At 42.9% G+C, this 13,351-nt stretch overlaps 2 protein-coding genes across 4 annotated transcripts; one reads left to right on the top strand and one right to left on the bottom strand.

The window, feature by feature from the left end:
- The first annotated feature begins 16 nt into the window (after positions 1 to 16).
- ndufaf1 (NADH:ubiquinone oxidoreductase complex assembly factor 1) lies at positions 17 to 6,249 on the top strand. Its single transcript, XM_029730967.1, has 5 exons — positions 17 to 268; positions 1,280 to 1,807; positions 2,032 to 2,217; positions 5,693 to 5,767; positions 5,876 to 6,249. Exons 2-5 carry the CDS (start codon positions 1,307 to 1,309, stop codon positions 6,014 to 6,016), a joined length of 903 nt encoding a protein of 300 aa, XP_029586827.1. The 5' UTR covers positions 17 to 268; positions 1,280 to 1,306; the 3' UTR covers positions 6,017 to 6,249.
- nusap1 (nucleolar and spindle associated protein 1) lies at positions 6,069 to 12,253 on the bottom strand. Of its 3 annotated transcripts, none has more exons than XM_029730964.1 (12): positions 12,041 to 12,253; positions 11,795 to 11,872; positions 10,806 to 10,982; positions 10,510 to 10,687; positions 10,118 to 10,213; positions 9,840 to 9,952; positions 9,484 to 9,534; positions 9,153 to 9,391; positions 8,771 to 8,934; positions 8,530 to 8,649; positions 6,648 to 6,750; positions 6,069 to 6,460 (listed from the first exon to the last, which is right to left on the bottom strand). In XM_029730964.1, exons 1-12 carry the CDS (start codon positions 12,116 to 12,118, stop codon positions 6,373 to 6,375), a joined length of 1,485 nt encoding a protein of 494 aa, XP_029586824.1. In that variant the 5' UTR covers positions 12,119 to 12,253; the 3' UTR covers positions 6,069 to 6,372. The 3 variants fall into 3 exon arrangements, with proteins under 3 accessions (XP_029586824.1, XP_029586826.1, XP_029586825.1); XM_029730966.1 differs by having other exon boundaries at positions 8,530 to 8,643; XM_029730965.1 differs by having other exon boundaries at positions 10,806 to 10,979.
- Positions 12,254 to 13,351: the final 1,098 nt, after the last annotated feature.

The following is a 13,351-nucleotide window of genomic DNA, read 5'->3' as shown; positions in this document are numbered from 1 at the left end:
AAAAAAATCCCAACTGTTATTTCAGGGGGGAGCTTTTATCCGGACGGACCACAACCTTGGTGAACACGCTTCCGTGTTCTTTAATCATGATTACACATTTTATAAAGTCGGTTAGAGATTTATACTGATTTTAATCATATGTAATTCCACGCTACAAGTGAAGAACATAATATGCTATTATTTATTTAATAAGGTCAGTTATAAATACATTCGTGAGATCGATACAACCGGTATCAAGTTCAGCTGTCAGTCGCCGTGTAGCCAGCGGGTAAGTAACGTTAACTATAAAACATTACATTTCCTGCTATCAAAATGAGTTGATATTATACATTATGTTATTCACTTAGCTTGTCTTCAATGACTATTAACCTTAACCTGGATGTCATGTTACAGAATCCCGTGTGGCTCAGTTGGTAGAGCATGGTGTTTGCAACACCAGGGTTGTGGGTTCGATTCCCACGGGGGACCAGTACGGAGAAAAATGTATGAAAATGTATGAAATGTATGCATTCACTACTGTAAGTCGCTCTGGATAAGAGCTTCTGCTAAATGACTAAAATGTAAAATGTTGTGGTCACCTAGTTAATGGCTTAGCCCAATATTGCAGTAAAGGAGCAAAACGTTACTCCTTAATCCAATGTTACATGTTCTGTTTAAAGGGCGAATTGCCTCTGGAAGCCAAAACAGCCAAGTACTCATCTACATGTGTTGATTTTAATCGATTCTCAATCTCGTTACGTTTCTAGAAACAAATCCCTATACTTTCATATCACATCAAAATCATTTCTCAAACGCAAAGTACACATTTTTAACCGGTTAACACAGTTGCAGCAAACAGTACCTTTTTAAGTAACAACACGTTTGTAGCGTACTTAGCACAGGTTGTCCACTCTGTCTTCGGTCTGTTTTCCGTAAACAAGCGCTGTAACATGGAAATATGGCCGTGTGGGAATCCTAACCCTATAAACGATATATCAATTTAAACTTTTTTTTATTGAATTTTTTTATGTGATTCTTACCGATATGAAATATACGGTCCTTATGCTTCCAAAACAGTACCGCAAGAAATGCGTGTTTAATGTTCAGACCGAGCGTCGCGGCACAACAAAACATCCCCTTACAGAAGATGCTTTCAATGACTTATGTGTAACGGAACTGAGTGAGATGATCAAGGGATACCTATGGCAATGAACATGACAATGCCCTGGCTGTGACATTGTACTTGGTCCTCTTGGCAGTCAATACTTAACGACCACTTTTGTCTCCCCCCCTCCAACAGTAAGGCAAGAAACCAGGATTAAGTTTTATGGCAGTGTCAAGATCTACACATTTCACCCCAGCAGTGAGATTTCTTGGATCCTGCTACAAACAGAGACACTTGGCTCCACACCAGTCTGTGGGATGGAGGGCTATCTCTGGAGGAGAGTACAAACGGCCAGGCCAGACACAGGACAACACCCCCATATGGAAGAAGTTTGATTTCGATAAAGGTGTGGAAGGGATACGAAAGCATTTTACCCTGCTGAAGAATGAGTTTCTGGGCCGTTGGACAGGGCCAGAGGGGAAGCCACTGATTGAACATATACTGGAACAGACCAGGGTGATCTGGGAGTTCAGAGGACCAGAGAGTCTGGAGCAGTGGACAGTGTCTTCAGACCAAGAGATCGGCGGGAGGAGTGAGGCCTATCTGAAGCTTGGCAGGAACAACACTACATGTCTAATGTATGGGACCCTCTGTTCTGCTCCTCCCAGGGACGGAGAGACACGATATAGTGGATACTGCACGATGCGCTCCAAACCATCTATGGTTAGTACTGATGCTGTCTTAACTTAGCCCAGGTGTCTGTTTCTGCTCTCTTGCCAATGAGTTGGCATGATTATACAAATCACCGGTACTCAGGCTAGTCTTTCCTCCCCAGTAAGATTAAACGTCTGCCAAACATTGAACACGTCTTTCCATCAGTTCCGTGACTCAACCTTGGGAAGCATGGCCATGTGAGATGTTAACCCTCAAAAACATGTTTTCTCTAGGGTTCGTTTGACAGTAAGAAGCATCACGATTGGTCCAGCTTCAACACCCTGCACCTGCGTATCCGTGGTGACGGGCGACCGTGGATGATAAACGTCGGGGCGGAGACCTACTTCTCACACCAGAAGGACGACATGTACAGTTACTTCCTGTACACACGGGGAGGACCTTACTGGCAAGATGTCAAGGTACAGTCTAGCCAGGGACACTTTTTTTTTTACGCTGCTGCTACTCTGTTTATCATATGTGCATAGTCACTTTAACTATACATTCATGTACATACTACCTCAATTGGGCCGACCAACCAGCGCTCCCACACACTGGCTAACTGCATTGTGTCCCGCCACCCACCAACCCCTTACACTACTGCTACTCTGTTCATCATATGCATAGTCACTTTAACCATATCTACATGTACATGCTACCTCAATCAGCCTCATGTTATTTTTCACTGTCTTTACCTTTTTGTTCACCTAATACCTTTTTTTGCACTGTTGGTTAGAGCCTGTAAGTAAACATTTCACTGTGAGGTCTAACTACACCTGTTGTATTCAGCATTTCACTGTGAGGTCTACTACACCTGTTGTATTCAACATTTCACTGTGAGGTCTAATACACCTGTTGTATTCAGCATTTCACTGTGAGGTCTAACTACACCTGTTGTATTCAGCATTTCACTGTAAGGTCTACTACACCTGTTGTATTCAGCATTTCACTGTGAGGTCTACTACACCTGTTGTATTCAGCATTTCACTGTAAGGTCTACTACACCTGTTGTATTCAGCATTTCACTGTAAGGTCTACTACACCTGTTGTATTCAGCATTTCACTGTGAGGTCTACTACACCTGTTGTATTCTGCATTTCACTGTGAGGTCTACTACACCTGTTGTATTCAGCATTTCATTGTGAGGTCTACTACACCTGTTGTATTCAGCATTTCACTGTGAGGTCTACTACACCTGTTGTATTCAGCATTTCACTGTAAGATCTACTACACCTGTTGTATTCAGCATTTCACTGTAAGGTCTACTACACCTGTTGTATTCAGCATTTCACTGTGAGGTCTACTACACCTGTTGTATTCAGCATTTCACTGTAAGGTCTACTACACCTGTTGTATTCAGCATTTCACTGTAAGGTCTACTACACCTGTTGTATTCAGCATTTCACTGTGAGGTCTACTACACCTGTTGTATTCTGCATTTCACTGTGAGGTCTACTACACCTGTTGTATTCAGCATTTCACTGTGAGGTCTACTACACCTGTTGTATTCAGCATTTCACTGTGAGGTCTACTACACCTGTTGTATTCAGCATTTCACTGTAAGGTCTACTACACCTGTTGTGTTCAGCATTTCACTGTAAGGTCTACCTACACCTGTTGTATTCAGCATTTCACTGTAAGGTCTACTATACCTGTTGTATTCAGCATTTCACTGTGAGGTCTACTACACCTGTTGTATTCAGCATTTCACTGTAAGGTCTACTACACCTGTTGTATTCAGCATTTCACTGTGAGGTCTACTACACCTGTTGTATTCAGCATTTCACTGTGAGGTCTAATACACCTGTTGTATTCAGCATTTCACTGTGAGGTCTAACTACACCTGTTGTATTCAGCATTTCACTGTAAGGTCTACTACACCTGTTGTATTCAGCATTTCACTGTAAGGTCTACTACACCTGTTGTATTCAGCATTTCACTGTGAGGTCTACTACACCTGTTGTATTCTGCATTTCACTGTGAGGTCTACTACACCTGTTGTATTCAGCATTTCACTGTGAGGTCTACTACACCTGTTGTATTCAGCATTTCACTGTGAGGTCTACTACACCTGTTGTATTCTGCATTTCACTGTGAGGTCTACTACACCTGTTGTATTCAGCATTTCACTGTGAGGTCTACTACACCTGTTGTATTCAGAATTTCACTGTAAGGTCTACACCTGTTGTATTCAGAATTTCACTGTAAGGTCTACACCTGTTGTATTCAGCATTTCACTGTGAGGTCTACTACACCTGTTGTATTCAGCATTTCACTGTGAGGTCTACTACACCTGTTGTATTCAGCATGTCACTGTAAGGTCTACTACACCTGTTGTATTCAGCATTTCACTGTGAGGTCTACTACACCTGTTGTATTCAGCATTTCACTGTGAGGTCTACTACACCTGTTGTATTCAGCATTTCACTGTGAGGTCTACTACACCTGTTGTATTCAGCATTTCACTGTAAGGTCTACACCTGTTGTATTCGGCATTTCACTGTGAGGTCTACTACAGCTGTTGTATTCGGCATTTCACTGTGAGGTCTACACCTGTTGTATTCAGCATTTCACTGTAAGGTCTACTACACCTGTTGTATTCAGCATTTCACTGTAAGGTCTACTACACCTGTTGTATTCAGCATTTCACTGTGAGGTCTACTACACCTGTTGTATTCAGCATTTCACTGTAAGATCTACTACACCTGTTGTATTCAGCATTTCACTGTGAGGTCTACTACACCTGTTGTATTCAGCATTTCACTGTAAGGTCTACTACACCTGTTGTATTCAGCATTTCACTGTAAGGTCTACACCTGTTGTATTCAGCATTTCACTGTGAGGTCTACTACACCTGTTGTATTCAGCATTTCACTGTGAGGTCTACTACACCTGTTGTATTCAGCATTTCACTGTGAGGTCTACTACACCTGTTGTATTCAGCATTTCACTGTGAGGTCTACTACACCTGTTGTATTCAGCATTTCACTGTAAGGTCTACTACACCTGTTGTATTCAGCATTTCACTGTAAGGTCTACTACACCTGTTGTATTCAGCATTTCACTGTAAGATCTACTACACCTGTTGTATTCAGCATTTCACTGTGAGGTCTACTACACCTGTTGTATTCAGCATGTCACTGTAAGGTCTACTACACCTGTTGTATTCAGCATTTCACTGTGAGGTCTACTACACCTGTTGTATTCAGCATTTCACTGTAAGGTCTACTACACCTGTTGTATTCAGCATTTCACTGTGAGGTCTACTACACCTGTTGTATTCAGCATTTCACTGTGAGGTCTACTACACCTGTTGTATTCAGCATTTCACTGTGAGGTCTACTACACCTGTTGTATTCAGCATTTCACTGTGAGGTCTACTACACCTGTTGTATTCAGCATTTCACTGTGAGGTCTACACCTGTTGTATTCAGCATTTCACTGTGAGGTCTACACCTGTTGTATTCAGCATTTCACTGTGAGGTCTACTACACCTGTTGTATTCAGCATTTCACTGTAAGGTCTACACCTGTTGTATTCGGCATTTCACTGTAAGGTCTACTACACCTGTTGTATTCGGCGCATGTGACAAATAAACTTTGATTTCAGTTGCAGATAGAAATACCACGAATAGAGACAATGATTCCATAGTCTACATATCAGAGGCATGTTTTGTTTTACAGCCCATTTCTATCGGGTTCTACTGAATGTGCTCCAAGTCTCCCTTGCTTGGTTTTTCCTTTAAGGAAACGGTCTTCAATTGTTTGCGTCTCACGCGAGGCTATCACCGTGTGATCTTAGTTGTGACATGAGCGAGGCTATCGCCGTGTGATCTTAGTTGTGACTACTACGGTCCAGAAGTATTTGGGTGCTAACGTTTGATTGCACCTTTTACAGATTCCATTCTCAAAATTCTTCCTCTCTAGTCGTGGGAGGATACAAGATGATCAGCATCCTCTCTGGTTGGACAAGGTAAGAAACATTTGAATAATATAAGTGTACTACATAGTACTCAGACAAGGGTAAAATTATGATTCACTTGCTACGTTTTTTGCAACTCTGTCTGTTTTGTGCTCCCAGGTTAACACCATTGGAATAACGTTGGGTGATAAGGCAGACGGTCCATTTCAACTAGAGATTGATTTTGTTGCTGTGTGTAATGACCGTGCACACACAGAGGAGTTTGCATACGAGGTGTACAAGAGGAACCCTGAAGTCTGAGGACAACAAGCATCACCCACCAAGCCCAACAAAAACACTACTTCAGGAAATGCCAAATTTACTACATGTATTTACAATTCTGGAAAAAGTACAAAAACTTAGACGCACTGTAAAAACATGAATTACAGATGACCAAAAATATTTGTAAGTCGCTCTGGATAAGAGCGTCTGCTAAATGACTTAAATGTAAATTTAACATGTTAATGTGAACAATAAAGTTCATAACATTGTAATAGTGAAGTGTTTGAGGAACTACAGAGTAAAATTGAACAATCATAACAGGTTAGAACAGTACAGAGGACAGATGTAAAAACAGGGTCTAAACTTTACAGGAGAGTGGAAAAATTACAGAATAATTAGGTCATGACGAGGCCTCGTCTGGCTCCAAGCATATTCACTTTCTTCTGCTTCCTGTCTTCAGTCCGTTTTGTCCTCCTTTCCTCCCTTGAATAAAAGAAATATGGAAATCAATACAGCAGGCAATTCAGCCATTCGGACAGAGACTCAATTAGTTCCCTTGGACTTTTTTTGCTCCAATGTTTTGAGTGAACAACTGAACAATTGAATTCCCAGCTTTTGTCAATTACTCAAATTCCCCCTCCACTTTTAACTTCTTGTTCCCGATACTCACCTTGTCTGAACCGGGTGCTGTTTGTAGTTCTTCTGGTGTGAAAGAACAATCTGAGACTGGTCAGCCGTGTTCTCCTTGGTCTCTCCATAAGGCTTCAGCTTCCCTACAGACACGATAAACCAGACGCGTTATTGACGAGACCCGATAAACCAGACGCGTTATTGACGAGACCCGATAAACCAGACGCGTTATTGACGAGACCCGATAAACCAGACGCGTTATTGACGAGACGCGATAAACCAGACGCGTTATTGACGAGACGCGATAAACCAGACGCGTTATTGACGAGACGCGATAAACCAGACGCGTTATTGACGAGACGCGATAAACCAGACGCGTTATTGACGAGACGCGATAAACCAGACGCGTTATTGACGAGACCCGATAAACCAGACGCGTTATTGACGAGACCCGATAAACCAGGGGCGTTATTGACGAGACCCGATAAACCAGGGGCGTTATTGACGAGACCCGATAAACCAGGGGCGTTATTGACGAGACGATAAACCAGGGGCGTTATTGACGAGACGATAAACCAGGGGCGTTATTGACGAGACGATAAACCAGGGGCGTTATTGACGAGACGATAAACCAGGGGCGTTATTGACGAGACGATAAACCAGGGGCGTTATTGACGAGACGATAAACCAGGGGCGTTATTGACGAGACGATAAACCAGGGGCGTTATTGACGAGACGATAAACCAGGGGCGTTATTGACGAGACGATAAACCAGGGGCGTTATTGACGAGACGATAAACCAGGGGCGTTATTGACGAGACGATAAACCAGGGGCGTTATTGACGAGACGATAAACCAGGGGCGTTATTGACGAGACGATAAACCAGGGGCGTTATTGACGAGACGATAAACCAGGGGCGTTATTGACGAGACGATAAACCAGGGGCGTTATTGACGAGACGATAAACCAGGGGCGTTATTGACGAGACGATAAACCAGGGGCGTTATTGACGAGACGATAAACCAGGGGCGTTATTGACGAGACGATAAACCAGGGGCGTTATTGACGAGACGATAAACCAGGGGCGTTATTGACGAGACGATAAACCAGGGGCGTTATTGACGAGACGATAAACCAGGGGCGTTATTGACGAGACGATAAACCAGGGGCGTTATTGACGAGACGATAAACCAGGGGCGTTATTGACGAGACGATAAACCAGGGGCGTTATTGACGAGACGATAAACCAGGGGCGTTATTGACGAGACGATAAACCAGGGGCGTATTGACGAGACGATAAACCAGGGGCGTTATTGACGAGACGATAAACCAGGGGCGTTATTGACGAGACGATAAACCAGGGGCGTTATTGACGAGACGATAAACCAGGGGCGTTATTGACGAGACGATAAACCAGGGGCGTTATTGACGAGACGATAAACCAGGGGCGTTATTGACGAGACGATAAACCAGGGGCGTTATTGACGAGACGATAAACCAGGGGCGTTATTGACGAGACGATAAACCAGGGGCGTTATTGACGAGACGATAAACCAGGGGCGTTATTGACGAGACGATAAACCAGGGGCGTTATTGACGAGACGATAAACCAGGGGCGTTATTGACGAGACGATAAACCAGGGGCGTTATTGACGAGACGATAAACCAGGGGCGTTATTGACGAGACGATAAACCAGGGGCGTTATTGACGAGACGATAAACCAGGGGCGTTATTGACGAGACGCGATAAACCAGGGGCGTTATTGACGAGACGCGATAAACCAGGGGCGTTATTGACGAGACGCGATAAACCAGGGCGTTATTGACGAGACGCGATAAACCAGGGGCGTTATTGACGAGACACGATAAACCAGGGGCGTTATTGACGAGACACGATAAACCAGGGGCGTTATTGACTTACCCCTGTGAGGCTTGTAGGTGAGAGGCTTAGAGAGACTGGCCTTCAGATCAAAGTTGGCCTTGTTGGTTCCAGGAGTGTTAGAAAGAACACTGGTGTTTGCATTAAACACAAATGCTGTTCCTTATAAAAGGAAAAATACAAAAAGAAAACAGGAAGGAATCCATTCAGTTGTAATGCATAGAAAACGCAAAGTAAAGATTACATAGAAATGAGATTTAACGTGATCTAGAAAGGACGTTACCTGGCGTCTTGGTGCTAGAGAGAACAGAAGGCTTGTTGACGTCACGTTTCCCGCCAACTTTAGTCTCTTTCCCAGGAGTGACGAGTTCAACACGGGTTGACGGGCGTGCTGGTGTCTTGACCATGGACCTCTTGTGCTCATTATCCAGAGTAGCCTGAGAGAACCTTTACACAAACCAACAGTTGGACTTATTCTATAACATTTCATTCTAGAAAAACAGACACCCGAACAAAAGCTAGTTAGTTAACTTCTATTTTGCAGCAACTCATCACACAGGGCATGATGTGAAGTTCATTACAAGAGGTTTACCTAGACATTTCAGTAGCACTGTAAAGTACTTGGTACTAACTAAATCAGACCAATGTTTTAAAAAAAGACTCACCGAACATTGATCCTGCAAGTGGACAGGACTGTAGGTCTGAATGGAACAACAGTGTCCTGAGAGGGGTTGGTGCCAGAGACCCGGGTCGGTCTGTGCTTGTCTGTAGCTGGCTTACTGGCCGAGAATCTACTTTTATCAGTGGCAGATTTGATGGCTGAGAACCGGGTCTGTCTGCGTTTGTCTGTGGCAGGTCTCTGGGATGCTGGGCTGCACAGGGAGGCACAGCTCGGGGTTGAGATCTGGAAAACACATTAATGATTAAATCACACCAAGCAACAATCGACTTGGAACCAATTTAAAAACCTAAAAAGATTTAACATGTAGTACTTACTGCTGGAGGTTTTCCTTCAGTCGGTTTAGAAAGAGTCTTATCGGAGAGAACCTAAAGAATACAAAAGGCAATATATAAATTAACTATTTACTAAATTTATGAATTAGCTATGCAATTTTTGTAATAAATAATTCCTTGGGCTTATTTGAGATTGAACATCAAACCCCACCTTGACCACAACACATACCATCCCTACTATATAGTTCAGGGGAATTCAACTCTGAACCTGCGAGGTCCAGAGCCTGTTGGTTTTCTGTTCTACCTGATAATTAATTTCACCCACCCGGTGTCCCAGGTCTAAATTAGTCCCCGATTTAAAAACGCAGTAGAACTGGCTTTGAGGTCCAGTTCATTACCTTCAGTTCCTTCACTGAACTTCTGAACAAATCAACTTGCTTGGTCTTCCTTTCCACGTACGAATCAATTGACTCCATCCTCTTGAAATGTGCCTCGTGGAGCTTTCTGAAGTCTACAATAGAAAGGGTGTAAATAGTGTATTTTTCCCCCCCAGGTCAGAATTTTTTTCACTACTTATCTCGAGGCTTAATGCATTCCGAACATACATCTTTTCAAGCAAGGACCTAAAAATGTTTTAGATCCTGTAGATACAGAACATATGATTCAGACGACTAACTTGGTGTCGTAGGCTTCAGCATCGACTTAGTCCTCTTCAGGAGCCCCTCATGGCGAGGGATCTTTCCTATTGGCTTCAACACCTCCTGTCCCTCTCCTGTGCAAAGCAATACGAGAATATGATCTATATATTACATTTCAATCATTTAGCAGATGTTCTTATCCAGAGCGACTTACAGGAGCAATTAGGGTTAAGTGATTTGTTCAAGGCCAGAGAGATTTTTTTTTTTTACCTAGTCGACTCTGGGATTCAAACTACCGACCTGTCGGTTACTGGCCCAACACTTAACCGCTAGGCTACCTGCCACTCTAATGAGGTTACTAAAACCAGAGTTGATGCTCTACATAACACTTCTGTATAATTTTTTTTTTTTTTAAGTCTACCAGACTAACCTTCCTCAAACGTCACTGCTGGGGCTGCATCTTTGTGGCCAGGTTCAGGCTGTGTCTGAACATTGATTTTCTGTGACTCCTCCACTGGTGCTGCCACCCCAGAATCCTTAGCGACAGACGTTTTCCTTCTCTTAACACTCCCTTGGCTGATTCTGGGTTCAACCAGCTTCTCAAACATCTAGATCAAAAACACCATAGTTCAGTTTCTCAAACAAATGCAGAGCAAACACATATCCTTTATTAACATAAGACACATGGAGACCACTGTTGGGGGGCACACACACACACACACACACCTGTTCCTCATCTTCAGGCTCCTTCCTCTTCTTTGGTCGCCCTCTACCTCGACGTTTGGTAACAAACTCCTGAGCTGGATGTTTTAGGAAAGGCTCATCATCATCCTGTGATGAATTGTTGACTTCCTGGGTTGAGTTGATGTCATCCTGTGCAGCAATGCCAGTCTCATCTCCCTGCTAAATACACACCTAGAGTTTTGCTACTGACTGTAAAATTACAATGCAAACATAGCTAGTTATAAACACAAAGAAAGAAAGTTAAGGAGAAATCAGTGTACCTTGCAGATCATGTAGAAGTGTGATAAGTTGTGTTTATTAAATGTCATGTGCACAAATGAGTGAAATGCCTTTCTTGCAAGAAGTTCTTATCCAAACAATGCAGCAATCAATATCAATTTACACCTGTATTTAACTAGGCAAGTCAGTTAAGAACAAATTCTTATTTACAATGACAGCCTACCCCAGCCAAACCCAGAAGAGGCTGGGCCAATTGTGCTCCGCCCTACGGGATTCCCAATCACGGCCGGATGTGATACAGCCCGGATTCGAACAAGGGACTGTAGTGACGCCTTTTGCACTGAGATGCAGTACCTTAGACCTCTCCGCCACTCGGGAGCCCAATGCAGTAATCAATATAGTAGTATAAAGTATGCATAGTTACTTTATCTCTACCTACATGTAAATATTACCTCTACTAATCTGTGCCCCCACACATTGTACCGGTACCCCTTGTATATAGCCTTGTTACTGTTATTTTTCTATTTTCTTGCTTACTTCAATTTATTTAGTAAAATACCTTTACACATCTGCATTGTTGGTTTTAAAAGGCTTGTAAAGTAAATGTGTTGTATTCGGCGCATGGGACAAATACAATTTTTGATTTGATTTTAAGTAAAGTAGAACAAAAAAAAATAAGAGAAGAGAAAATATATATATATATATAATTTGAAAAGTTGTTGGAGGGAGTTTCAAGACAGAACTTAACGTACGTCCACTGCAACATCTTCCTGCGGTGGTGGTTGTTGCTGTTGGAAGTGCTCCTTGAGCGCCTTCAGAAGTTTATCAGCCTTTAACATATAAAAAAAACCACAAAGTTAGCTAGGTTGTACACTGGCAAAAACAACGTGGTGGATAATATAGTAAGTTAACTAGCTAGTTGGGTAAAGTTAGCTACAGCTAGCTAACCCACAAACAACCCCACTGTAGTAACGTTACTGTTTACGATTTTATTGTACCTTCAGTTTTGAGGTTTTGAATCCAACCTCCTTCGCAAGACTGCGCAATTCGGCATACTTCATTGAATCCAATTCCATTTTTTTCTTGTTTTACCTAAAAACCCCAAAAGTAATGAGTTTGTCACTGGAACACGTTTAAACTGATCCGCTCCCCGCTTCGAGCCGCTCTCATTTGTCGCGCCTGACGGTTAAAATGCGGAGGTTCAAAAAACTGGACTATAAGCCATCTGATTGGCTGGCGGATGTACACGGAAGTACCTCGCAACCAATCAAAACTCATTTCTATTAGCACCTATGTTCTCCGCTAGATGGCAGAAAAAAACACCGAATAAAACAACCGAAAAAAAAACCCCACTTAAAATAGATGTTTCGGGTTATAAGTTGAATAACGTAACATTTGAAATAATAATATAATAGAAAAATGTATGATTTCGAGTCATTTCAATTCCTGCGATACAGATGACCAAAGCCTAGAGAATGAGTCAGTTAACCAAGCCATTGTCGGGAATCCAGCAACTTTCCATTGTGGACGATGGAAAAGTGTGGGCTGATTCCCGAGCGATGTGTGAAGAGGCAACATGTCAACTCACTCAATTTGTCTTAGTAAGTTGATTCATTACAACTAGCTAGTTAGGTGTTTAATGTTTTGCCAACAAGAAATCCAATTGAATATTACTAGTGTATTTACGTTGTCAGGTTTATAACGAGGGGGAACACGGTCTGAGAGGTGTTTGAACCAGCAACGCTGCCCCTATGAGTAACTCGTACTAACGTGGCGCCGAGACACCTGGAGCACGGTTGGCCAACTGGCTTCTTCTTCGGTGGGGTTTATCGGTTGACAATCACACTTCCTGTTGGATGCTTTCCTATCACATGTAAGGTCTTATTTTACTGGCTGTGTCCCACCCTTAATCTTGTAAAAACAGCCTCCTCTCTTCTGTCCCTCCATACCGTCCTCCCCTCCCCGACTTTCCTCTGTACTTGAAATAAATGCCTGCCTTTAGTATCTCTAGTCACCTGCTCCTGTCATCTCTGCACCATCCCTGTCCACATCAGGCTTTTTGCTTCTGCTTTGCTCATTGAAACTACAACATCAACATCCCCACTACTAAGTGCTTGTTTAGTCAGTACATCAACTGTCTCGTTCCCCTCCATCCCCACATGGGCTGGGACCCAAGTCAATGTTATCTGTATACCATCTGTCTAATCCTGCCATGGGGTTGTAGCACCTCATAAAGCAGGTCTTGTCTGCTACATGACCTAAAGGACTGCAGACTCATCAACACTGCACATGAATCAGAGCAAATAACT

This window comes from Salmo trutta, chromosome 33 (assembly GCF_901001165.1).
Source record: "Salmo trutta chromosome 33, fSalTru1.1, whole genome shotgun sequence".
In the NCBI taxonomy this organism is placed as follows: domain Eukaryota; kingdom Metazoa; phylum Chordata; class Actinopteri; order Salmoniformes; family Salmonidae; genus Salmo; species Salmo trutta.
Note: the sequence above shows the minus strand (reverse complement) of the source record. Positions and strands in the feature narration are given on the sequence as shown.

Coding starts and splice junctions, on each gene's coding strand:
- nusap1 (XM_029730964.1), bottom strand. CDS start 12,118: ATGGAATTGGATTCAATGAAGTATGCCGAATTGCGCAGTCTTGCGAAG. Junction 10,983..11,794: donor AGGAAGATGTTGCAGTGGAC/GTACGTTAAGTT, acceptor GTGTGTATTTAG/CAGGGAGATGAGACTGGCAT. Junction 10,214..10,509: donor AGCAGTGACGTTTGAGGAAG/GTTAGTCTGGTA, acceptor TGCTTTGCACAG/GAGAGGGACAGGAGGTGTTG.
- ndufaf1 (XM_029730967.1), top strand. CDS start 1,307: ATGGCAGTGTCAAGATCTACACATTTCACCCCAGCAGTGAGATTTCTT. Junction 2,218..5,692: donor CTTACTGGCAAGATGTCAAG/GTACAGTCTAGC, acceptor CACCTTTTACAG/ATTCCATTCTCAAAATTCTT. Junction 5,768..5,875: donor ATCCTCTCTGGTTGGACAAG/GTAAGAAACATT, acceptor TTGTGCTCCCAG/GTTAACACCATTGGAATAAC.